The sequence below is a fragment of the Delphinus delphis genome, chromosome 8 (assembly GCF_949987515.2).
Source record: "Delphinus delphis chromosome 8, mDelDel1.2, whole genome shotgun sequence".
Lineage (NCBI taxonomy): Eukaryota > Metazoa > Chordata > Mammalia > Artiodactyla > Delphinidae > Delphinus > Delphinus delphis.
In genome coordinates this window covers 26,004,541-26,031,600 of record NC_082690.1, presented here as the reverse complement: position 1 = coordinate 26,031,600, position 27,060 = coordinate 26,004,541, and the positions used below count along the sequence as shown (strand labels likewise).

The following is a 27,060-nucleotide window of genomic DNA, read 5'->3' as shown; positions in this document are numbered from 1 at the left end:
CCCATACTAAGAACTATGTAAGGAGCTATTATTATAACCAGTCATCTTTTGCTGTTTGTTCACCTAGTGTAATTATTAGCCTTGGCCTCTGTTTATTAGGCCAGACTAGCTGTTTAATTTTCTCAGTTATTTCTTTAAAATTCAACTTTTTCAGATAAAGATGTGATATATCTTGTACATTTCACACACATGCACAAACACACACACACAAACACAATTTCAGCACTGGTACACATTGTAATGATTTCCTTTCATAGCCATTAAAGCCGTAGGTACGAAAAAGTTTGTGCTTGGCCTACAGTAGGGTCAGCAAGAGAGAAGGCTTGAGCGTGACATTCAAAGGAAGTAGGCAGGACTTGGTGACTTATTGATTATAGAGGATCTGGTAGGTGAAGGTATTACACACCACTCTAAGGGACCAACCTAGGGTGATTGGGAAAGTAAAGATAGGGGTGCTGTATTTATCTATTGCTATGTAAAAATGACCCCAAAACATAGTGGCTTAAAACAACAATAGCTATTTATTTTCTCTCGTTTCTGTGGATCATGAATTCAGACAGGGCACAGGAAGGGATGGCTAGTCTCTGCTCCATGATGTCTGGGGTCTCAGCTGGAAGGTTGAAGGCTGGGACTGGAAGTCATCAGAGAGCTTTTTTAATCCATATTTCTGGCTAGACCTAGCCTGGGAGGTCACATACCTCACTTCTGTGATACTCCATGGTCAGGGCAGTCAGTATTCCCTCCCCAGATTCAAGGGGAGGGAACACCGACCCCACCTCTGGTTGGAGGAGTGAGCGTGAGTCATATTGAAAGAAGAGCTTGTAGGGTAGGCTAATTGTATGATTAGGCCACCCAAGATGGCTGTTCTCTTGCTCTCTGTACATCCCTCAACCAGACCCTGCTTCACCTATACCCTACTCACCTGACTGACCTTCCCTCTTAATCATAGAGCCTGATCAGTAAATGCCTACCTACTTGCCCTGACCCCAGCTAGTGAGTGTTGTAATCTTTAAATCAGAACAGCTCCACAAAGATGGTTTATCAAAGGGGCAGTGAGGGTTGTCTCCTCTGCTGGTTTCCCTGGTAACTGATGAGGCAACCTGATATCAATTCCCCCGTAACAATTCCCTCTTCTTCCGGTAGGGAAGACTGTTGCCACTGCCAGCCTGCCATCTGCTGCCAACAATGGTGTGTCTCTCCAGGACCCTCTTGCTTTGGGTGTAAGTAAGATCCCCTATCCAATAAACCATTGATGTCTCTGTCGCTAACTCTGGATTCTTTCCATCTTGAGGCTGGGCAATTACAAGCTTTGAAGTCCTGCTGGGGTGCAGCCCAACACTAACTTTTGGTGTGGCCAACTTTGAAAAATACAATCTCCCACTTGTTACAAAACATAATTAAGGGTGGGGATTTTACTTTAGGAAAAACCTGGGTTTGGCTTGGAGTAAGTAGGGTTAAAGTGCTCACTTTGTATGTTGTCACTCCTATCTTCTGTATAAAGTAAGTACAGGGAATTCCCTGGTGGTCCAATGGTTAGGACTCTGCACTTTCACTGCTGTGGGCCTGGGTTCAATATCTGTTGGGGAACAAAATCCCACAAGCCACTTGGGCAAAAAAAAGCCAAAACAACAACAAGCAAAATTAAAGAAATAGAAAAAAATTAAATAAATAAATAAAATAAATATAAACGAAAACAATGTTACAAAGTCACAAAAATTTGCTGTCTCCAGCTGAAGATCCAAAATTAAGCAGTGCGTTCCCAAAACGTGAGAACATCATACCTAACACATCATTCTCTGGAAATAGGTACAGGAAAGCAATGCCATGTAATGCTATCAGTTCAGACCCCAGCTCTACCACTTTCCAGGCCATCATGGAAAAATAAGTTAATTTCTTTGTAGCTCAGTTATCTCATTAGTTAAGGGTGGATAATAATAGCATCTAATTCATGGAGTTTTTGTGAAGGTTAATATAATTTTATTAATTGTTCAAAGTTAGGCATTAATGTTTCCTATTCCTCTTCTTCCTCCTACTAAGAAACAATTGCAAAATTATCTCATAAATGAAAAGCTAACTGGATTGCTTGAAAATATTTTCATGAATTTCCTTTGTGCTTTGTGGGTATTAAGTGAGAGAAGCAGGCCCAGTGAACAGAAAAGGCCCAGGTTACACATAAACCACTGGTCTCAGAAGGTCAGAAGTAGTGGAAAGGGGACCTGGCACCTTATCAGCAGACTTCTAAGCCAGCGCTTCCTGCCACGCGCCGCTCGGGCGTCCCAGCGCCAGGCTCCGTCCCTCCCCTCCTATGCTGCCGGCCAATGGCCGCCGGCCGTCGCGGCCCGAGGCTGCTATTGGAGGAGGCGGCCGGGTCGGCGGTTGAAGCGGGGTCGGGGACCCGCCGCTTGCGATCACATCTCTCCGCTGGTATCTGTCCGCTCGGCGCTCGGCCACCATGGCTGTGCTGGCGGCGCTTCTGCGTGGTGGCGCCCGTGGGCGCAGCCCCCTGCTTCGGAGGCAGATGCAGGTGAGAGGGACTGGGACTCGGGTCTCGCCTCGGAAGTCTTCTGCGTGCGGCCTCGCGGCCGGAAGGAGCCGTAAGTGCAGGCCTGAGGAAGCCCCCGGAGGGACCCACGCCCCGAAAGCCACGCGCTCAGACTTGCCGGCTCGCACAGGGCGTTTCCATTCTCAGGGGGCTCTCCCGGATCGTGATAATTGCTTTCTGGTGTGTCAGGTGGGGCAGGTATTTTGACAGGCAGAAAGGCGCGGGCTTGGTTCTGACCTTGCCCGACGGGTAGGGAAGGCCCGTAAAACTGTTTTCGAGCTTTTCTTTAAAACATGTTTGTGAGCATTATTGTCAAGAGATTTTGATTTCCTGCAATAGGTAATCATTATGGGCTTACAGGGTGATAATAAAAAGATGTACCGACTCGGAGCAACTTCAAACCTATAAGGGAAAATAAATGGCTACTCACTTTCTTGATGAGTAATGCTTACGTATTAAGGGCGTCCAGAGCCGTGTTTCTCCTCTGGCTGTTGTGTTTAGGGAACACAGGAGCGACAGCCTTGAAAGAATCTACTGTTTTCTGTACATCAAAGCAAGCTAGCTTGCACCACATGTTTAGGGTCTGGCAAAAGCTAAAGAGTAGGTAGAGAAGTTCAGGGTGTGGTTGGTGAAGCTTGACTTTTCCAGTTTGGTTGGAGCAATAAAGTTTGAAATCCAGTCATATTGTAAGAGTTTGGATTTGACTTAAAGTCAGTGAGGACCGTTGATATTTTTGCTCTTGTCATAATTAGAGGTATAGGAGCATTGAAGTGGGGAAAAAACTATTGTCTGTTAGGTGTGATGTAACTTGAACGGGTGTGTTGGCAGTAGGAGCTGAAAGGGAGGAGCACTATGCAAGAGATTGTGAAAGAATAAGTGTAGAACTTGACAAATGCAGAGTGAGGGTGGGAGCCAAGGGAAAAGGAAGAGTCTAAAATTAATCCTGGGTGACTGAGGTAATAGAAAAGTCAGGAGGAGTGGGTTTCCAGGAAACATGAGTTCTTAGCATATTTGTTAGTATGTTGGAAATCACAAAAATGTACTTGGGTCATCCTGAGTTTCAACCAACATTTATTGGTGAATTAGGTGAAATAAGTACTCTAATTTTGTAAAAAACAAAACAAAACATAAACCAAATGGAGAACCCTCTTAATTTATAGTTTAACTGGGAGCTTAAAATCAAACACAATTGTTGCTGATGAGAAAAATGAAGTTGTAGGTTATGTAGCATATGATTTGTGGTGTTCATTTAATTGAACTCTAGGAATTAGTTGTATTGGTTGTTACTTGAATTAAGTGGTCATTTAATGAACCATGGAAATCCATTTGTCTTAACAGGTTTTCAATATTCAGTGCCATTTTGTGGAATGGAACTTGATCTCTAACCCATTAAACTGGCTTTTTCTCTTTTGCCTTCAGATACACACAGCTCTCCCTTACGGTCAAGAAACCTTTATGGACTTTATCAGAGCTTGTTGGTTTCCAGCTGGAATTGCTTTTTTCTTATGGTCAAAAGAGTAGTCCTCCTCGTCACCTTCGTTTACATCCATTTCTCCTTAAACCTCTGCAGTTAGATTTCTGTACTGCTCAACAGAAGAATACCAGTGATTTTCTTTTCCTGTAATTTTTCTTCTTCTTCTTGACTTTTCTTTGTACTATATTTGACACTTTTGACCATTCCCTCCTTTAAAGTCCTGTCTTGCTATTTTGAACCAAGATAATTTTCCTTTAATACTCAGACTTAAAAAAAAAACAACAAATCCTGCATTGTGCCAGTCCTGAGCCTATTTGTTCCCAGATTCATCTTCTCTTCTCTTTCTGTATTGCTGTGAGGCCGACCCTTGCAGGTGCCAGCATCATCTGGCTTCTGTCTGGGTTCAGAAACTGGTGGAAGATTGGGAGATAAGAAGGGAGAAGTCAGGATAATTATTTTTTTCCTCTCTCTGCCTTAGATTGTGTTTCTGACAATGTCTGCCAGTCCTTTGGTTCTTGTTTCTGCCAGGTGACCCTGACCCCTTGGCTTTGGTAACCCTGCTTCTTCCCTTTGTCTTAACAGCCTGAGCATGCTAGTGCCTTCCTGTTGCTAATCTCTGTGCTGCTGTCTCCTGTTCTCAGCTCTTCTGTCACCTGTACATTTATTTATTTTAAAATTTATTTATTTATTTATGGCTGTGTTGGGTCCTTGTTGCTGCGTGTGGGCTTTCTCTAGTTGTGTAGAGAGGAGGCTACTCTTCGTTGCAGTGCGTGGGCTTCTCATTGCAGTGGCTTCTCTTGTTGAGGAGCACGGGCTCCAGGCGTGCGGGCTTCAGTAGTTGTGGGTCGCGGGCTTAGTTGCTCCGCGGCATGTAGGATCTTCCCAGACCAGGGATCCAGCCTGTGTCCCCTGCATTGGTAGGTGGATTCTTAACCACTGTGCCACCAGGGAAGTCCCTCACCTGTGCATTTAATTCTCTGCATTAAATTCTGTTTCACATAGAATGGTTTTTATTTTCCTGGTTGAAGCCTGATGGATACTCATGGTTTTTGCATTCCCTTCCCATTCCCTTTCACCATGTGGAGTTTTGAACCTCAGTTCTCAGCCTTATACAGAAAAAAAGAACAGAATGTTTTGGTAAGCAAGTAAGTGGTGATAGTGATCTGATTGGCAGTAAACACCGAGAGAAATGGATAGATTCAAGAGATAGCATGGAGATAGAATCTGTTGAACTTAATGACTGATTGGCTGTGAATGGCTGAGAGAGGAGTTCCACAGGCCTTGATGAGCCCAGCTACAGCAAGTGTGTAGACAGAGGAGAGAAGAGGGCTTTGTACAGGGCCTTTGGGAGACACTATTTCAGGACAGGCAGAACAAGTGGGAACCCGTGAAGGTGAATGAAAAGAGAGGATGGTGTTGTGGAAGAAAACCAGAGGAATGTAGTGTCACCTGAAAGCCAAGGGAGGGGAGATTTCCAAGAAGGAGGGTGTATTAGTTTCCTTAGGCCATTGTAAGAAAATACCACATATCGGGCAGCTTAAAACAACAGATATGTTGCACAGTTCTGGAGGCTAGAAAGTCTGAAATCAAGTGCCTCTTCTGAGCTTCTTGTGGTTTGCTGGCAATCTGAGTTCCTTGGTTTGTAGATGCATCACTCCAGTCCTCTATCTGCACATGGCAATCTCCCTGTGTCTTCACTTCCCTTCCCTGCAAATGTCTCTGTGTTCAAATTTCCCCTTCTTATAAGGACATCAGTCATATTGGATTAAGGCCCACCCTAATGAACTTATTTTGACTTGATTATTTCTGTAAGGACCACATTTACAAATAAAGTTACATTCTAAGGTCCTGGGGATTAGGACTTCTTTTGGGTGGGGCACACAATTCAACCCATAACAGAGGGAGCATTCAACAATGTAAAAATTTAATATAAGTGTTTATATAAGATTTTAACAAAGGAATTATATAAATGAAATACATAAAATGAACATATACATAAAATGGAAAGCGTTGATTGAAATTAGCATAACTGTTTAATACTTGGAGAACTTTATAAAGGCCTGAAGAAATACAGATTTGGGATATCAGTTTTATGTAAGGGAACTTTGCTTCCCCATACAGACAGTAATATGCATAAACACAAGGTATTTTGAGTACTAACTGCTAAATCCTCTAAGAAGTTGAAAAATTTTTTAAATGATTAATCTGTTTTCTCAAGATGTTTCCTTGATAATGGCTCAATTTCTAATTCATTTTACTGATTTTTTACAGTTATTTTGGCATATGGATAGTTCTCATGAATTTGTCTCCTGTGAACAGAAATAATGAAAAATTAGTATCACTGATGACACGCTTGATTAGTGAAGAATATCATAAGCAAATCATTAATTACTCAAAAATAGTGCAGTACTTTGGAAAGAGCAGTTGCCTCAGCTTCCTAAATTTTATTACTATTTTAAATAAAATATATAATATGTATAACAAATATATAATATGCATAATACAATATGTATATATGTATAATATGTAAACTATATGTATAATAGAGTGAGACTGTTTGGATTTGAAATCCCAGGTCTGCCCCATATTGGCTCTGTGACTCTGGGCAGGTTACTTGACCTGCCTGTGCTTTAGTTTCCTTACTTGTAAAATAAGAATACTAATACCCACCCATTGGCTGGTTCTATATCTAAAACATATTCCATATACATCTGTTTGTATCCACCCCTCTTGTGACCTCCTTAGCACTAGCCACATGAGCTCTTGCCTGGTCTCCTTCCCTTTTTCTACTCCTGCTCCTACAATCAGCTCTCTATACTTCAGCCAGAGTGGTGTTTTTATAGTAGAAAAGCCTTCAGTGGCTTCTCATTGCACAGACTAGAATCTAGAGTCCTTCTCATGGCCTCTTTGGTCCCTGCTTGTTTCTTTAGTCTCAGCTCAGACTGTGTTCTCCTGAGTATGTGGCTCCCACTATACTGTTCCACTTTCTATACTTAGCATGCGCCAAGTTTGTTTCTAATTCAAGGCCTTTGTCCTAGTTCTTCCCAATGCATCAAATGCTGTTTTCCCTAGATCTTCCCCAGGCTGACTCTTTTTTTTAATTTATTTATTTTGGTTGTGTTGGGTCTTCGTGGCTGCGCCTGGGCTTTCTCTAGTTGCAGCAAGCGGGGGCCACTCTTCATTGCGGTGTGTGGGCTTCTTATTGCTGTAGTTTCTCTTGTTGCGGAGCATGGGCTCTAGGCACGTGGGCTTCAGTAGTTGCAGCGTGTGTGTTCAGTTAGTTGTGGCTCGTGGGCTCTAGAGCGCAGGCTCAGTAGTTGTGGCACATGGGCTTAGTAGCTCCGCGGCATGTGGAATCTTCTTGGACCAGGAATTGAACCCATGTCCCCTGCATTGGCAGGCGGATTCTTAACCACTGCGCCACCAGGGAAGTCCCCCCAGGCTGACTCTTTAATATTCAGTTTCTCAGCTCCAGTGACATCTCCAGAGAGCCCTCTGTGGAACATCCCATGTAAAGTAGGCCCTCACTCTGTAGCTCATTATCCCATTTTGTTGGCTTCAAAATATATTTACCCTACTTGAAATGTTTTTTTGTTGTTGTTGTTTTTTGTTTTTTGTTTTTTTGCGGTACGCGGGCCTCTCACTGTTGTGGCCTCTCCCGTTGAGGAGCACAGGCTCCGGACGCACAGGCTCAGCGGCCATGGCTCACGGGCCCAGCCGCTCCGCGGCATGTGGGATCCTCCCGGACTGGGGCACGAAGCCGTGTCCCCCGCATCGGCAGGCGGACTCTCAACCACTGCGCCACCAGAGAAGCCCCTCAAATGTTTTTCAGAGCTGCTAGTAAGCACCAGACTTTGTTCATTTGTTTAGCGTTTCTTGCCATCATTGGGATAAAAAATAAAATCAGTCTCTTCTTGAAACTTACAGTCTAGTGGGGAGACAGGCCAGTGAGGGTTACAGAATTATGTGTTTGGGACAAATAGAGTGTGCACAGGGTGTGCAGAAGCTAAGACTGGAGTGTCTACGTCTGCCTGCATTGTCAAGGGTGGTCTCTAGAGTTCTTGGGGCAGCTGAGCTGTCCTTGAAAGATGATTGTGATACGCAAATAAAACTTAACTAGTTGTGTTCATTTATCACATATTTATCACACATTATGTTCAGTGTCTTGATCCTACTATAATTTTGTCATTCCTGGGATATTTAATGAGCTCTAGGCACTATGCCAAGTGACAAGGATGTAGCAGTGAACGAGAAAGGAGGAGGAAGGGAAGGGGGAAAGACAGGACTGCTCTCAGAAGCTTGCATTAATTATACGGAGAGAGAGATTAAATATGTGAACCCTGTATTTACACAGTGTGAGAGGTGCTTTGAAGGAAATAATCATGTTGAAATAGAAGCCAACTTTAAATAGTCAGGGAGAAGCACTCTGGGGTTGTATCATTTGAGCTGAGACTTGAAGAACAAAAATGAATCAACCAAGGCAAGCTGGGGAAAGACTGTTACTGGCAGAGGCACACTGCAAAGAGCTTGAGGTGGGAATGGGTTCAGAACAAAGAGGAGGCTGGTGTGGCTGGCACAGAGCAAGAGTGGCATGAGTTTGGAAAGAACATTAGAAAAGAAGACCAAAAGAAAAAGGAAAGAACATTAGGAGCCAGATCATACCATACCATCCAGATCATCAGGAGCTCCAGTTCCAGGAGCCAGGAACTTGTAGGATAAGGGTGAGACTGTGGATATCATTCCAAGAACAATGGAAAGCCATCAAAGGATTTTTTTTTTTTGCTGTACGCGGGCCTCTCACTGTTGTGGCCTCTCCCGCTGCGGAGCACAGGCTCCGGACGCGCAGGCACAGCGACCATGGCTCACGGGCTCAGCTGCTCCATGGCATGTGGGATCTTCTCGGACCGGGGCACGAACCTGTGTCCCCTGCATCGGCAGGTGGACTCTCAACCACTGCGCCACCAGGGAAGCCCCATCAAAGGATTTTAATCAGGGGAGCGATGTGATCTGATTTACATTTGTGTGTGTATGTGGGGAGGGGGGGTTGTTTTTGTTTTTTTGTGTTTTTTTTGGCCACGCCACACAGCTTGTGGGATCTCAGTCCCCCGGGATCTCAGTTCCCCACCAAGGATTAAACCTGGGCCACTGCAGTGAAAGCACCAAATCCTAACCATCGGACCACCAGGGAACTCCCTGATTTACGTTTTAAAAACCGGATGGACTGAAGAAGGGAAGCTGGGGATGCAGGAAATGAAGTAAAAGGCTGTTACAGTAGCAAGAGATCGTGGCTGGGACTAGGTGGCAGTAGTGCAGATGAAGCGAAGTGGAAGAATTTAGGTATATTTTAGACAGTATTGACAGTACCTGTGATAGAGTATCTCTAGGTATTAGGCACAGATGGAGGGTGAGTCCTAAGATTTTGGCTTAGCACCTGGACAGATTGTGATGTGATATCTTGAGGAGGGAAATGCTGGAAAGAAACTAGTGTTCTACTTTTCCGGTTATCACGGCGTGAGGCACCATGAGCAGTAAAGTCTCCCGTGACACCCTCTATGAGGCGGTACGGGAAGTCCTGCATGGGAGCCAGCGCAAGTCCCAGAAGTTTTTGGAGATGGTGGAGCTTCAGATCAGCCTGAACAACTGTGACCCTCAGAAGGACAAACGCTTCTTGGGCACTGCCAGGTTGGCACCATTCTCATCCCACCCAGCCCTCAGTGTCCCTGTGCCCGTCTCCTCCCTTCAGGCTCTGGTTGAGGCTGAGATGGCCTGGCACATGTGGCACTGAAGTGCCTGGGTAGTTCAGACCCCCTGCTCCAGGCAGGTGTGGCTGGACAGACCCCCACACTGGGTCTTAAAACAAGAGGGGAGGGACTTCCCTGGTGGCACAGTGGTTAAGAATCCGCCTGCCAACGCAGGGGACACTGGTTTGAGCCCTGGTCCTGGAAGATCCCACATGCTGCAGAGCAACTAAGCCCGTGTGCCACAACTACTGAAGCCTGTGTGCCTAGAGCTTGTGCTCCACAACAAGAGAAGCCACCGCAATGAGAAGCACGTGCAACGCAACGCAAGAGTAGCCCCTGCTCGCTGCAACTAGAGAAAGCCCGCGCACAGCAATGAAGACCCAACGCAGCCAAGAAATAATAAATTAAAAAACAAACAAACAACAACAACAAAAAAAACAAGAGGGGAGGTGTGGGGAGGCCTTGGCTGAGCCTGCCGGCTAGTTTGGGAAGCCAGACTAGCTGTTGGTGAATGTGGATGCTCTGGGCTTAAGTCCACTCCCTGCCCCAAGTTCTCCATATGTGTTCTGGGGGACCAGCAGCATTGTGATGAGGCCAAGGCTGTGGATATACCCCACATGGGCATCAAGGTGCTAAGGAAACTCAACAAGAATAAGAAACTGGTCAAGAAGCTGGCCAAGAAGTATGATGCCTTTTTGGCTTCAGAGTCTCTGATCAAGAAGATCCCACGAATCCTGGACCCATGCCTGAATAAGGCTGGCAAGTTCCTTCCGTGATGACCCACAATGAGAACATCGTGGCCAAAGTTGATGACGTGAAGTCCACGATCAAGTTCCAGATGAAGAAGGTGCTGTGTCTGGCAGTGGCTGTTGGCCACATGCAGATGACAGATGATGAGCTGTGTACAACATCCACTTAGCTGTCAACTTCCCGGTGTCATTGCTCAAGAAAATTGGCAGGGGATTTCCCTGGTGGCCTAGTGGTTAATAATACACCTGCCAGTGAAGGGGACACGGGTTTGATCTCTGGTCTGGGAAGATCCCACATGCCACAGAGCAACTAAGCCTATGCGCCACAACTACTGAGCCGGCGCTCTAGAGCCCGCGAGCCACAGCTACTGAGCCCACGTGCCACAACTACTGAGGCTTATGCGCCTAGAGCCCGTACTCCACACAAGAGAAGCCACCACAAGGAGAAGCCCACATACTGCAACGAAGGGTAGCCCCCGCTCGACACAACTAGAGAAAACCCGTGTGCAGCAACCAAGACCCAATGCAGCCAAAAATAAATAAATAAATTTATTTAAAAAAAAAAAAAAATTGGCAGAACATTTTGTACATTAAAAGCACCATGGGCAAACCTCAGAGCCTGTACTAAGGCACAGCTTAATAAACCACACTCCCACCATTAAAAAAAAAAAAAAAAAGCAACTAGTGTTCTAGGGTGGAAATTGAGAGACATGAGTTGGACATTAAATTCAGGCTATCAAGTTGGCACTTGGATATATGAGTCTGGAGGTCAAGGCTGGAGATAGAAATTTTGAAATCACCAGGACATAATTGCTGTTTAAAGCTATAGGGCTAGATATGATTAAGGAGACAGTGAAGATGGAAAATTAAAAGGGGCCTGGAACAAAGCCCTGGGACATTCCAGCACTTAGAGGTTGGGAAGGGGAGGATGAAACAGCAAAGACGACTGAGAAAAATAACTAGAGAGATAGGAGGGAGACTATAAGATTGTGTTAAAATGGAAGCCAAGAAATTGGAGGGTTTGTGTAGTGGTTTACACATATTACCTCATTTGATTCTCACAACAACATGTGGGGAGTATTTTAGAAAACTTAATGCTCAAGAATACTCAGCTAGTAAGCCTAGGCTCTTAACCACTGTGCATGTTTCCCCAGGGAGAAAAGTGAGTCCCAGGTTGCTGAATGGATGAGATGAGTATAGTGAAGTCTTTATTGGATTTTGCTATCCAGACATTGTTGATCTTGGTCAGAGCCAACAAAAGGATAGATAAAAGCCAGATTGGGTGGGGTTGAACAGTAAATAGGAGGTGAGGACAAGGAAGCAAATTGTAGGTAACTTGTTGGAGAACTTCTCATGTACAGAGGAACTAAGAAATGAGGTGAAAGCTCAATGGGAGTCTGGGTTAAGAGGTTTGTTTTTAATTCTTTCAGGTGGGAGGAAGCCTATTACTATGCTTACAGAATAATCCAGGAGTAAAGGGGATGAATGATACTGGGGAGAGGGAAGGGATAACGGAAGATGTGGCATCTTTGAAAAGGCAACTGGAATGGGATCCAGGGCAAAGTGGAGAAACCAGGGAACCTTCAACTAAACAGAACCAGAGACTTTAAAGTGGTTTAGAAAAGGCCCTTTGATTGCAAGGAACAACATCCCATTTCACACTAGCTAAGTAGAAAGGGACTTTTTTGAAGATATACAATAGGCAAGCTCTTTGGACATCCAAGGTTAGGAAATAAAGTAAAGCTGGCCTTGCTGGAATCCTAACTAGAAAATCACTAACTATGTTATCTTCTTTTGTCTCTTGTAGTGTGGCATGGTCTTTTCTTCCTTTTCTGAGTGTATATGTTCCATTCCTTTGCTTCTCTGCTTACTTGTGGCTTTTCTCTTTGCTGTAACCTCTGCTTTTACATGGTGTTGCTGACTAACTCCAGCCCCTTGGGCCTTTCACTTCAAGTGCCCATCATCATTCAGTTGATTGGGTCTCTGAGAGTGCTAGCTTGGTTCAAAGTCCATTCCATTTTTGGTCCTGTCAGCTCTGGCCAGTGGGAGGACGATGGGAATCACCTTGTACTTAGGACTGTCCCTTCCAGACCCTTTGGAGAAAGGGGTGTAGCTGGAGAGGCAATGACTGGCATGTTTACTACAAGTAGGAAATTTAAATTCAGAGTTGGGTCACAGATAATATGCTAGAATCCTTCAGTGTAAGTAGGTTATATAAGCAGCAGCCCAATTTGGGCTTACTTAATTTAGAACTTAGATTTAACTTAAAATTACATTTTATAAAGTTTATACTTAAAAAGGCTTAGAAATTTTAAGATGATAAATTCATCAGAAGTTAAAACATACATTTCCAATGAACAGTTAATCAGACGAGAATATTACAAAAGTAATTTTAAAAATTGTAACAGTGATATATGTGAACAGGAAAATTTGGAAATTAAAGTATAATGCAGCAAAAAGAAATAACCATAATCCCATTACTGAGAAGTATAAAGTGATGTAGGTTAATATTTTTTACATCATAACAAATATTTATATTACAGGAAATAAGATACGTGGAACGAAGTTATGTATCAAAACCCACTTTGAATGTAAGTATAAATTTAAATTGTGCTTTAAAATTTCAAGAATTTAAAGGAAATATAGTCTATTAAAAATGCATATTCTAAAGCATGTATAGATGAGGGTCAGCTTGGGATGATTCAGTGGTTAGGAATAGCTAATTATTGAAATATTAAGTCAGACTCCCAAATTACCCTAAAAAATTTCAGTCTAGCGCCCTGCATAATTTCTGCTTCTTCCCCAGTCATTGTCTATGGTAAACAACCTTCTCTAAAACTAGGCAGTGTTCTTCCTTTACTTTTGGGAACCCCCATTATATTGTGTTGGTTGGTACATTGCAGAGGCCACATGGAAGATACTAGAAGAAAGGGGCTGAAGGAGATTGGGGATTAGACAGGAAGGACCATCACCTGGTCACCTAGTGCTTCCTGAGGGGTCCTCCTTTTGTTTCATAACGGCTTCTAAAAAGACTTAGTAATAGCCTTCGACCAGAATCTAGGGTATGGTTCTCTTATTATCTATGAGAATTTATGCATGTATGTATGTATGTATTTATCTAAGAGCATGTAGAAGGCAAGCGTAAGGAGAGAATTGTTAAAATAGTGTTTTGCAATATTTAAGAGAGCTTTTATCTTTTTCTTAAATTTTATATTGTCTTATTAATAGTTTAAGAAGTATGGCTCTGGCTGTGTCCTAGTTAAGTGGTATGCCCCCACTAACATACAGGTCTTGACCCTAGACCAGAGTTTGCCTTCAGTAAGGAAGCCCTTTAATTAGGGCTTTTTATGCAGTTAACAAGGGTAAACTGATCATTTCTTAAATTTTGACTAAGGAATAGAATTGAACCTTAAGCTTCTGGTCTATGCCTATTTTAGAACTGGTTTTTCTTAGGTTTTCTATTAGGTCTTAAATCATAAAGTACCAGAATTGAACTGATTTTAGGGCTGTTCTAATATTATTTTCATCTTTGATGGGTAATTAGTCATTCATAAAAAGTCTGTTTTTTGGCTAATATATCTATGAATTGTTTATTTATGAAAGATGATGTGGGTAAAATATTTAAATATAATAATTTTTACCATCTTCTGTCTTGCCAGGAAGTGGTCATAGTAAGTGCTGCAAGAACACCCATTGGATCCTTTCTAGGCAGCCTTTCCTCTCTGCCAGCCACTAAACTTGGTTCCATTGCAATTCAGGGAGCCATTGAAAAGGCAGGTTAGTAGTGCTTTACTTTTTGTGTTGAGGGGTAGTGATTCAATGGAACAAATGTTTATTTTGCACTTAACTATATACGTAACACTTAGAAACGAATTAATGTCTACACTTCTGAATTCCCTTGAAAAGAAATCCTTGTACTAGAGTGTTATGAATGAAGCTCAAAACTGACAAGAAAAAGAAACCATTCCTGCTATATAATGTCACATACTTTACTAGGTAATTACTAAATTGAATAAAATATGGAAATGTCTTTTTGATTTTTTTAAAAAAGGGATTCCAAAAGAAGAAGTGAAAGAAGCATACATGGGTAATGTTCTACAAGGAGGTGAAGGACAAGCCCCTACAAGGCAAGCAGTACTGGGTGCAGGTATTAGGACTACATTTTTGCTTTTATACTTAAATGTTTGACATGGCAAAATGGAGGTCATTTCAGCTTAAATAAAATGTTAAATGCATAATAGACTTATATCGGCAGAAGAAATGTTGCAGATTATAGTTTAACATGCTCTATTTTATTACAGTTTATTTGAAGAATATCTTTGTTCTTCAAAAGTATGATTTATATTGGTTTTAGGCTTACCTATTTCTACTCCATGTACCACTGTAAACAAAGTTTGTGCCTCAGGAATGAAAGCCATCATGATGGCCTCTCAGAATCTTATGTGTGGACATCAGGTAAGAAGTACCTTCTTTTCCATTTTATAACTAAAATAATATGCAGTGCTAAAAAACACTAAAAATCTAAGCATATTCATACTCTAGAAGTGAGATTCTTTCTCATAAGTGCAGTTGCTCTGTTGTTTCAGACACTCAGGAGTGTCTGGATTTGCCAATTCCATTTGAAGTAGAGGTCAAAATGATAGCTCAAGTGTCTGGTATTAAAAAGTAGTTTTCAGCCAGGACGTTTTTGTCTTTGGGTGCCCCTTTACTTAGGATTCTGGTTGATTTAAGACACCGTAAATTTTGTCTGTGCTAGAATGAGAAGGGTTTTTATCATAAATGAGAATAAGGTGCTGACCCTGGGAATCAAATCGTTGATTGAGCCCAAAATTGATGACTAATTTATAGCTCCTTATGTTCAGGTTCAGCTGTAAAATTGTGCAGGCTTTCTATTGGCCTTGATGATTTTGATCTTGTCTTTACCAGAGCAAGAGATAGGCTGCTCAGCAAACATATGCTGGATGTTAGGAGGCTAGACCTGGACTCGTAGACCTAAGAGTTTATCAGATCCAAGCCTTTTTTTCAGTTGAGGAAAGAGGTTGAGAGGACTACAAACACAGTTACAGGGGTAAAATTAGAAAACAGGTGTCCCTATCCCTGTCTAGTGCATTCCAGCCTATCAGGGTATAACACACCAAGGTAAAAATCAGTTGTGAGGTGTTTGCAGATTATTTCTTACATGTACAAGAATCATAATTATGCATACCCTTGCTGTTACTCCTCCCTTGCTTTGTTTCCAGTTGTAAGGCAAGCCAAAGAGAAAAAAAAGAGTGATACCTGATACACATGCTAAAAACTGAGATGGTATAGAAAAGTATAAAATGAAAAATCTTCTTTCTTCTTGCCCCACTTTGAATCTCTGACTTATTCATCACTTTTTTGTGTATTCTGCCACCGAAAAGCAGAGAAACTTTGGGGAAGTTTCTTAAACTCAGTGCCCCATGTAATGTCTTGGAGGTCATTCTGTATCAGCACATAAGATAGTACTCTATTGACCTGAACAACTATAATATACTTATGGGTCCTTATTGAATGGACATCTAGGTTGTCTCCAGTTCTTCACTATTTTAAATAATGCTGCAGAGAGTACCCCTATATATATCTTTGTGTAATTATAAATACTTAAATCAGTTCTTGTTAATTCACTGTACTAAGCAGTATAGTGTAGTGGTTAAGAACAAAAAGTCTGGAGCCAGACTAATTTCAAATCCTGGTTTTGCTCATCATTAGCTGAGGATCTACTATGTGGACATTCACTGGAGATTGGTGAACAAAACATTAAAAAATCTCATCATGTGCAAGTCTGTCTTTTGGAAAAATTCCTAAGAGGAGAATTTCGGAGTCAGAGATTTAAAAATTTTGATATTTTCAAATGCTTTCCATGAAAGTTAAACCAGTTACATATTTTCCATAGCTTATGAGAGCTTGTTTGCCTATACACAAGGTAACACTGACATCAGATATTACCAAACCCTTGTCAAACGGTCATGAAATTGTTTAGATGTTTCAGAATGGTTTGAATGACAAGGAAAATTTTGTCTCAGTTGATTTTTTTGTGGTTCTCTAGCAAATGCTTTCAGTTAGTGTTCTTTGATTCATTTGTGCATGTATAAAATTATCTGACTTAGAGGAATACTAGGAATTGCCTTATTTTGAATGGTCACTTATATTATATTCTGTAGAATAATTGATAACTTAATTTCTGTCACTTATTATTGCCATCATCCCCAGAAAATACTCAGTATTTCAGGTTAGCAGAATAAAACTTATATGAGAACTATTTGAGACTCTCCATATTTGAAAACAGGCAAAATATTTAGGTTTCTTTGGTACAGAACTTCTGTTTGTCTTTATTCTTTTTTTTTTTTTTTTTTGTGGTACGCGGGCCTCTCACTGTTGTGGCCTCTCCCATTGCGGAGCACAGGCTCCGGATGCGCAGGCTCAGCGGCCATGGCTCACGGGCCCAGCCACTCTGCGGCATGTGGGATCTTAGTACCCCGACCAGGGATTGAACCTGTGCCCCCTGCAGTGGAAGTGCAGGGTCTTAACCACTGGACCACCAGGGAAATCTCTGAAGATATTTAAACAGTTCTGTATGACCTCAGGTGTAGGTCCAGGCATGAGACTGGAAAGGGAATGAGAAGTCAGATTGTAAAGGGCCTTATGTGCTATGCTGGTGAGTCCTGTAAGGAGTGGAATGACCAGACTTACAGTCTAGCCAGAATGACTCAGATGAGTGTAGATGACACTTGGGTGGAAGGACAGGCTGCATATCAGATGATCAAGTAGAAAATTACTATAGCTGTCTGGGAAGAGCTGATTGGGAGGATCACAATCAAGGAAGTCGGATTATTTCCGAGAACTGAGATTACGTTTTTGGCAGTGTCAGTGAAATGAAGGGTTAGAAGAATTTCAGAAGATGGTTCTACATTAAAGATTCCTGGCATTCTTATTAATGTCTGATTCTGATCTTAATTATCATTACACGTTTCAGACCATTTCCTTTTACCAGTGTCAAGAGGGTACTTCCTATAGTGACTGTATAGCAAATGTTTAATAAAGTCCATGTAGAATACTTGTTTGTTGTAGCTGTGTAAAGGGTATAATGGGTTTGCAACTACAGTTGACCCTTAAACATGGATTTGAACTGCCTGGGTCCACTTAATGTGCAAATTTTTTTCAATAAACATGTACTACAGTTGAATCTGTGGATGTAGAACCATGGATAGGGAGGGCCGACCGTGAAGTTATACACAGATTTTCAAGTGTGTGGAGCGTTGACGTTCCTAATCCTGGTGTTGTTCGGAAGTCAACAGTACTACTTGAATTGACATTGGGTTTTTGTGTGTTGCTGAGCAGGATGTGATGGTGGCAGGTGGGATGGAGAGCATGTCCAATGTTCCCTATGTAATGAACAGAGGAGCAACACCATATGGTGGCATAAAGCTTGAAGATTTGATTGTAAAAGATGGGCTAACTGATGTCTACAATAAAATTCATATGGTAATTATTGCTTTTTAATGGAGAAATGCCATGTATATAAAATACTGCTTGATTTAAAAAATATATATATATACTTTAATTTTTATTTATTTATTTTTGGCTGCATTGGGTCTTTGTTGCTGCATGTTGGCTTTCTCTAGTTGTGGTGAGCGGGGGCTACTCTTCATTGCAGTGTGCGTGCTTCTCATTGCGGTGGCTTCTCTTGTTGTGGAGCACAGGCTCTAGGTCCACGGGCTTCAGTAGTTGTCGCTCGCGGGCTCTAGGGCACAGGCTCAGTAGTTGTGGTGCACGGGCTTAGTTGCTCCACAGCATGTGGGATCTTCCTGGACCAGGGATCAAACCCATGTCCCCTGCATTGGCAGGTAGATTCGTAACCACTGCACCACCAGGAAAGTCCAATATATATATCTCAGAAACTGAACTGAAGGATATAAATGTTGATTGAGCCATTCATTTTAGGAAAATGTTTTTCTAAGCTCATTGCATCAACTTGGCTCAACTGTTGAATAAATTGCCCCACACTGAAATAGGACATTTTCTGACATTTAATAATGGATTCCATAGGTGTTTAATTATTTGTCTTCAAAATAGCAACTTCTGGGCTAATTCAAGTATTTGAGGATGAGACATGAGTAAAAAAATTACCTAGTACAGAAAGAAGTATATTTTAAGAAACTAAATTTAACTACTAACCACTATTTTATGTTATGCAAAGTTAATTAGTTTTTTAAAACTTCCAACTTCTATCAGGGCAACTGTGCTGAAAATACTGCAAAGAAGCTGAATATTGCACGAGATGAACAGGATACTTATGCTATTAACTCCTATACCAGAAGTAAAGCAGCATGGGAAGCTGGAAAATTTGGAAATGAAGTTGTTCCTGTCACAATTACAGTAAAAGGTTGAAGAATAAATAGATTTTAATTTTTAGTAGACTTTGTGTGTTGCTAAGTATTTTATGTTTGAGTTTTAGTACATTTTTATCTTTGTTAATTTCAACTGAGGACGCTGACACTGCTGCTTATGGTTATTAAAGGGAAATGTTGCTAATTCAGAGGTAAATTTAATTTCTAATATAATTTAATTTAATTTCTAATATAATTGTTCCTAATATAAGCAACAGACAACACACTAAGTTAAGTGAAAAGGGGGGGATTTATTAGAAGGCCACTTGGGGATTCGTCCCAGAACTGAAAGATGTATGGCAGCAACCAGTCAGCTCTGGGAACTTCAGGAATTGGAAGTGGGTAGTCAGTACCATTAGGACATGCTGTCTTGGCTTTTCCGTGCTGCTTTTGTTCTTTATTGTCTCAGCTTTTCTGTGGTGCTGCCTCCATCTCCAGGGTCACATCTGTAGGGCTCTCAGTCACAAAGGAAAGAGACCTCCTCACCAATTGCAGCAAAATAAATCCACAGTAAAGACTCAATTAACTTGGTTTAGGTTACATTTCGATTCTAGAAATAATTACTGTGATGAGAATGATGGAGTACCAAAACTTATCCAGCCTAGGTTGGACATCTACCCCGGGGTTAGAAGAATGAGGTCTGTGATCATAGAAGGAGGCTGAGAGAAGAGAATGGGATGTGGCTAAATAGAAGATTTAAATTGCATCAGGCTACTTAATAAACTCTTCTTTGAGACACTAACAGAAATTATTGATGGTAGATTCTTGAGTGGAATTTACTTGGGATGGTTTAAGGTATGTGGGCATACAGGGAATCACAGACTACCAGGCACCTTGTGTACCATTTCTTACTGAGCAACTAATTATTATCTTCACTGCTAAGATTACTTAATTTAAAAGATTTTTGTTTTAGGTAAACCAGATGTAGTGGTGAAAGAAGATGAAGAATATAAACGTGTTGATTTTAGTAGAGTTCCAAAGCTGAAGACGGTTTTCCAAAAAGAAAATGGTTAGTATTAAGAAATGAAGCATAAGAAAAAAGAGTCAAGTGTACCATATCTCGTCTTAGAACTGCCTGAGGATTTAAAAAAATTCTAGAAAACAACTAGATGGTATTTAACATTTTCAGTGTATCAGGCTCAAGTGAAGGTAACAAAACGTATGATATTTATCCAAAGTATATTTAAAATTGCTTAACAGTTAATATTTTCTTTGCGTGTCTGTGTGTGTTTGAACTTGTTTTTTATTATTAATTTTTATTGGAGTGTAGTTGATTTACAATGTTGTTAGTTTCTGCAGTACAGCAAAGTGAATCAGTTATGCATATACATATATCCACTGGTTTTTAGATTCTATTCCCATATAGGTCATTACAGAGTATTGAGGTAGAGTTCCCTGTACTATACAGTATGTTTTTTATTAGTTATTTATTTTATATAAACAGTTAATACTTTCAATATATAAAGCCTCTGGAACAGGTTGTAGAATGATGTAGAACAGTTTTTCATATGCACTTCATCTTGAAAGTTTTTCATGATATGAAAGTCAAGTTTACATATTATGTTAAATATCTGTAAGCCTCTGGAGGACTAAGCTGATAGATGTTTTTCATTTTTGTATCTCTAGTGCCTGGTTCTCAACAAATAAATGTTGAATGTTTGTTAGTGTAAGTGGGATCCCAGGTTACTAAATCCTTTTAGGAGAAAAGGTCAGTTCTGCTTTTAAAATTGGCTGTATACAGCTGCGATAATAATCTGAAATAACTTTTTTCCCTTTTTTGATTGAATTTCTCAATACTAACTATAGGAGTGGATTAATCTTTTTTATTAAAGCATCATATAAAAATTTATATTGCAGGGAATTCACCGATGGTCCAGTGGTTAGGACTCTGTGCTTCCGCAGCAGGGGCACGGGTTTGATCCCTAGTCGGGGAACTAAGATCCCACAAGCCTCACAGCTTGGTCAAAAAAAGAAAAAAAAAATTATATTGCAAAAGTATATTTTTATAATTTTAGCAGCAGTCTATTTTAGGGTCTTCATTGGTATTTAAAAGAAAACAGCTTAATTGACATATAATTTGCATACCATAAAATTCTCCTGTTTAAAATGTACAGTTTAGTGACTTTTATTATTCATTTAACTTCAAGTGATTGTAGAGAAGAAGAAATACCTGATTTTGACACTGATTTGAAAAATATATAATGAGTGCCCGCTCTACTGTGAATAAGCAAAGACTTAGTGTTTGTTAGGAAAAATATGAAGTGGTCCTTATCTTTGAGGAATTATGAACCAGCATTTACCCAGTGCCATCACACATGCCTTTTGAGGTAGCTTTGAATAAACTGTTACAAAAAACTAACGTAAGGGGACTTCCCTGGTGGTCCAGTGTTAAGACTCCACGCTCCCAATGCAGGGGGCCCGGGTTCGATCCCTGGTCTGGGAACTAGATCCCACATGCCACAACGAAGATCCCACACAGGGCAGCAACTAAGACCCGGTGAAGCCAAATAAATAAATAAATATATATTTAAAAAAATCTAACGTAAAAAGGCATACTGACATTAATTGTGTTATATACATACACATTTAATTATGTGTATTTTCCTGAGGGCAGGAATTATCTCCATCCATATCTTCATGCATTTAGCAACCCAGGCAGTATTCTGCAGAAATTTGTTAAATTGATCCAAACGAATTCAATGTGAAAGGATGTTCTGATGTCATGCTCATTGATACTTTCAGGTACAGTAACAGCTGCCAATGCCAGCACACTGAATGATGGAGCAGCTGCTATGGTTCTGATGACTGCAGATGCAGCCAAGAGGCTCAGTGTTAAACCACTGGCAAGAATAGCAGGTAGAAAATGTTCTGAACTTGTTTATTCCTAAACCGCTATATTCTTCCTGAAATTGAGGTTCTTTGCCAGTAATATTATACGTAATATTGAAGTTGGCTGTTTCTGTCTGTAGGTTGTACTTTGTGACAGAATTTAACTAGTACATGTTTTAATTGAGATAGAACCTCCTTCAATATTTTCGTTAGTATTTGATTTGTATAAGAGAAAGCTTTTAAAAATCTTTCCCTATCCTGGATGATGTGTGGGAGACTACAGGGTACATGTTTTCCCCTGGCACTGTGGGGAAAGGTAGCCAGGTAGAGTAAAAAGAATATGGGCTTAGGAGTATAGAGATACAAAAAATTTAATTGTACTGGCATTAATTATTAACTGTGTGGTCTTGGCATGTCCTCAGTCTCCTTAAGACTTTTTAGCTGTAAAATCTGCCTTGCCTTCTTCATAAGGAGTTAAACAGATACCATTTTGTTTAGATCATGGTTTCTTAACCTCAGCACCATTGACAGACATTTCACAACAAATAATTGTGTTGTAGGAGCTATTCTATGCATTCTAAGATGTTTAGCAGCTTGGCTTCTACCCATTAGATACTACAATAAGTGGCATTCCACCTGTGCAACAACCAAAAATATCTCTAGATAATGTCAGTGTCCCTGGAGGCAGTTTCCCCTAACTCCCTATCTGTGAAAGTCAATGGCTTAGATGACTGGTATAATCTTGTAAAGTGTAGAATCTTAGAAAAGGCACAAATACATTTAAATACACTATAATGTTTAGGAAACTTGCATTTTTGCATATTATATGAGTTGTTAGATATAGCTTTGGGTGCTTATAAAAAGATTTTAACGACGTATTTTTTTTTTAATGAAGCATTTGCTGATGCTGCTGTAGAACCTATTGATTTTCCAGTTGCACCTGCATATGCTGTACCTAAGGTGAGAACAAAATAACAGACCATAACTCATTGTGCCAATTTCTGTTTTTGCTTATACCAAGGTTGCATGTTTTAGATTTTACATGTTACTCATCCACCAAAGCATAGAGGTAGCTTAGTTTCAAATCTTCTCACTTCTCCTGAAAACAATTAAAGAGCAACAAGGATAACAACAACAAAAGTAAAGGGGCAGCCCACAAACTATATTTTCAGTGGAGCAGATAAAAACTACATGATTGAATTCCTTGTATGGAACTCACATACCTGGAATGGCAACCGCAAAGTGGGAGGTTGGTGCAGCAGAGAAAAGAAGGGAATGCTGAGGGTCCAGGGTTCTAGAATTCAAAGCAAATATTCATTACTAGAAGGAGCAGTCTTCATCCTGAAAGGGAACCTCATGGGAGCTGGTCTCAGAGTAAAACTGGAGATGGAGAGGACCTATCTGCTCCAATTGTCAGTCTGAGTCTTTGTGGGAAGTTACTAAGGGGTCCCAGGAAAGGAGGCAGTGTTGTGTTGGTTTAGGGGTTAAGGGATCTCAGAAGACTCCAGCAAATGTTCCCTTTCAGAAGTAGAGGGCCTCACCCTGAAAGAAAATGTCTGAGGGTGGCACCCAGATTAGAAAAAAAAAAAAAAAATCAGTGGGGAATAAGGATAGAGAAGGATCAGAAACAACAGGGAGTGCTGATCTGTCCAGTGGTGGCAGATCTCAGAAAGCAACACAGTTATACAGCTTCTGAAAGTGAATGTGCATCACATTGGAAAGGAAGGGTGATAAACACTTCTCAGCTAGATTCTGAGAGCTAGAAAAGTGGCTACACTTAGGTAGGTACCATGTTTTGTCTCATGGTGTTGGAACTAGAGGAAGCTGTTTGAGCTGTACAGCTTAGAAAGCTACCTGAGCCTGCTGGAGGAAGAGCGCAAGGAGGAACAGAAGTTTCACGTTAATATTATTGTTGCTCAGAACAAAAAAATTTCTAAAGATAAACACCCTCCTGCAATAGCTGAGGAACTATCAAAACAAGAGATCATATAATAAGACTTTAAATAAATCATTTACAGTGAAAATACGATAGCTCTGAATAACTGTGCCCCAGATAACCCCACAGCAACTTTTATAAAGCAGAAACTCTAGGGGATGCAATGAAAAATTAGTAGAGAGTAGTATACCTCTTTCATTTGACAGATAAAAAATCTAGAACTAAGCAACATATAATCAGTAAAGTAGATCTTAAGAATATGTATCAACTGTGTACCCCTAAATAAAGAGTATTCAGTTATCCATGGAATGATCAAGAAAATGAAGTTTTCTCTCTCCAAAATAATAGAAATACGATAATGCAAACAAGTCTTTGATTACAATGCAATAAGATGAGAAATTAGGGCATTCCCTGGCAGTCCAGTGGTTAGGATTCCACACTTCCACTGCAGGGGGCATGGGTTCAATCCTTGGTCAGGGAACTAAGATCCTGCATGCTGTGCAGCACCCCCCCCCCAGCAAAAAAAAAAAACAAAAACAAAAACAAAAGATGAGAAATTAAAATCAGAAAATAAAAGGGCCCTTCCTCCTGGAAACTAAGAAACTCCATATTTATGTATTACATCAAAGGGAAATATAAACGAAAATTGCAGAATTTCAAGAAGATAATGAAAATAAGTTTTGACTTAATTATCTGAACATAATCTATATTTTTAAAAAATTTAGGTTCTTAAAGATACAGGATTGAAAAAAGAAGATATTACAATGTGGGAAATAAACGAAGCCTTTAGTGTGGTCGTACTAGCAAACATTAAAATGCTAGAGATTGATCCCCAAAAAGTGAATATCAATGGAGGAGCTGTTTCTCTTGGACATCCAATTGGGTAGGTAAAATTATAAAGAAAAATATACCTAGGTTAATGGCTGCCTTTGTATATTCCTATCAAAACTTAAACTGCTTCATGATAATTCTTGTTACTCTTGGTTTAACAGTTTTTCTTCCCACACATCCTTCATAGGGCAAATACCATTTCTGATAGGATCCCCATTGAACACAGATCTATCACATCTGTTCCTTGAAAACTAATATTGTTTTATGTTGAAGAAGATAATTTAAGAGTAAAATCTATGCTTGGGCTTTTCAAAAAGCTGTAACCATTCTTGGGGCTTCCCTGGTGGTCCAGTGCTTAGGACTCCACGCTTCCACTGCAGGGGGCATGGGTTCGATCCCTGGTTGGGAAACTAAGGTCCTGCGTGCTGCTCAGTGCAGCCAAAAAAAAAAAAGCTGTAACCCTTCTTGAAACAAGTCTCCCAAGTTAAAATAAAGTAGTTAAATTCAGCTATAAGTAATGGCTAATTTGGTTATTCATACAGTCTATAAACCATTAAAGTACCAAAATGCTTTCTTAATCCTAGGATGTCTGGAGCCAGGATTGTCGTCCATTTGGCTCATGCCTTGAAGCAAGGAGAATATGGTCTTGCCAGTATTTGCAACGGAGGAGGAGGTGCTTCTGCCATGCTGATCCAAAAGCTGTAGACAACTTCTGTTGTCTAAGGCAACAACCCTATGTAGCCAGAAAGGCCTGCTGTAATCAGGGTGACTGATTACCCTGGGTCAGCTTGTATGAAAATAATCTGTTTCACTTTTTATTATTTTCAACTCTTTTTAAAAAAATAAGATAAAAAATCAAATCCCCAAACCTTTTGAGATTACACAGTAATTTTTTCTTCTAATTTACATTGTTTCTAATTTTGAGCACATTTTTGTTATAAGGCTGTACTGTTTAAAATACCACTGTGCAATATTAGTGACTTATAAGTAGCTAGAAGCTTCCATTTTAGAGAATAAATCTTAATTTACATTTTTGAGGACTGTTAAAGATTAAGTGAATGTTATCTATCACTAATTTAGATTTAATAGACCCTTCAAAGTAAGAGCAGTTATTCTGTGCAAACTAGGAATGCCTCATATCATTAGTCAAGAAGCCAAAGACTGTAGTGTTGCTAGAAACAGGAGGAACCCGTGTGCTCAGGTCTGAAGTGGGTGCAATTTTTCATAACCTCATCATTCAGAATTTGTTTGGGCGTGGGGGTTAGGGTTTTTGCTCTGAATTACTACAGTAGCACAAAGAGTGGGAAAGAAGGTGGAAACTAAACTGCTCAACTGAATGGATTTCTGAAGGGACGAGATCGTCACTTTCATTATGCCACAATGCCTGTTCTTAAGCAGGAGAAAATGCAGCACAAGTATCTTGAGTTGCATCTCATCTAGAAAAAAAACACACTGTAGGCAGGGGCTATGCACACCAACCTCAGCTGCAGTTCTGAGAAGGGAAACCTGTTTAAGTTGATGTTGACAATAGTTGGGGAGTAGAGAGGACAGAAAAGTGGTATTACATCTATCTCATGGCAAATAATTCAGTGAATTATTCAGTGAATACTTATCGTTGAAGGAAAAAAAAAAGATAACATGGAAAAAAATTGTTCTTAAGATTCAAAGACTACTTTCAAAAATATCTGTATAGTAAATACAGCTCCCTTTTGCAGCTCATTATGTGCTAAGTAGTGTCCTAGAGTCTTTATTTGTATTAACTCCTTTAATCCTCACAAAAACTCGATAGGGTAGGTACCATTATTATCCCTCCTATAAAAATAAGGAAATTGAGGCGTGGAGTGGTAAAATAAATTCTCAAGGTCAAATACCTCGTGAGTAGCTGAGATGGATTCAGTTCCAGGCAGTCTTACTCCAGAGCCCAAGTTCTTAACTCAGTATGTTTGGCTTCTCAGTCTCAGATAAGTAGCTGCCGTACTGTAAGAGGAACTGGGTAAAATACATGGGAAAAAAAAAAATCCAACCCAAAATATTTAGAATACTTCATTGAAGATAAGCAGAATTAACAACGAATCCAAAAGTCAGTCATCTGGAAAACTTAAATCTGGGAGTAAATGAAGAGAGAAAAAGAAAAGACATAGAACCAGCAAGTAAATGGTATTTATTAAAAAGGAAAAAGAAAGGTACTCTGGGGCTTCCCTGGTGGCGCAGTGGTTGAGAGTCCGCCTGCCGATGCAGGGGACACGGGTTCGTGCCCCGGTCCGGAAAGATCCCACATGCCGCGGAGCGGCTGGACCCGTGAGCCATGCCGCTGAGCCTGCAAGTCCAGAGCTTGTGCTCCGCAATGGGAGAGGCCACAGCGGTGAGAGGCCCGTGTACTGCAAAAAAAAAAAAAAAAAAAAAAAGAAAGGTACTCTGAAGCAATAATTACAATGTAAGAGAAAAACTCAGATTTTTACTAAGTGTGCAGATTTAGAAGGCCTTATTTCATTAACAGAATTAACAGAATCACACTAATGTTCTATGGAAAAGACAGTAAGAAAAAAATTC

The 27,060-nt window shown here is 40.6% G+C and overlaps 1 protein-coding gene across 1 annotated transcript; it reads left to right on the top strand.

Moving 5' to 3' along the window:
- The first annotated feature begins 2,351 nt into the window (after positions 1-2,351).
- ACAT1 (acetyl-CoA acetyltransferase 1) lies at positions 2,352-25,545 on the top strand. Its single transcript, XM_060018012.1, has 12 exons — positions 2,352-2,524; positions 13,050-13,097; positions 14,166-14,283; positions 14,558-14,653; positions 14,861-14,961; positions 17,866-18,009; positions 18,760-18,910; positions 19,828-19,923; positions 21,657-21,770; positions 22,639-22,703; positions 24,405-24,562; positions 25,095-25,545. Exons 1-12 carry the CDS (start codon positions 2,453-2,455, stop codon positions 25,213-25,215), a joined length of 1,284 nt encoding a protein of 427 aa, XP_059873995.1. The 5' UTR covers positions 2,352-2,452; the 3' UTR covers positions 25,216-25,545.
- Positions 25,546-27,060: the final 1,515 nt, after the last annotated feature.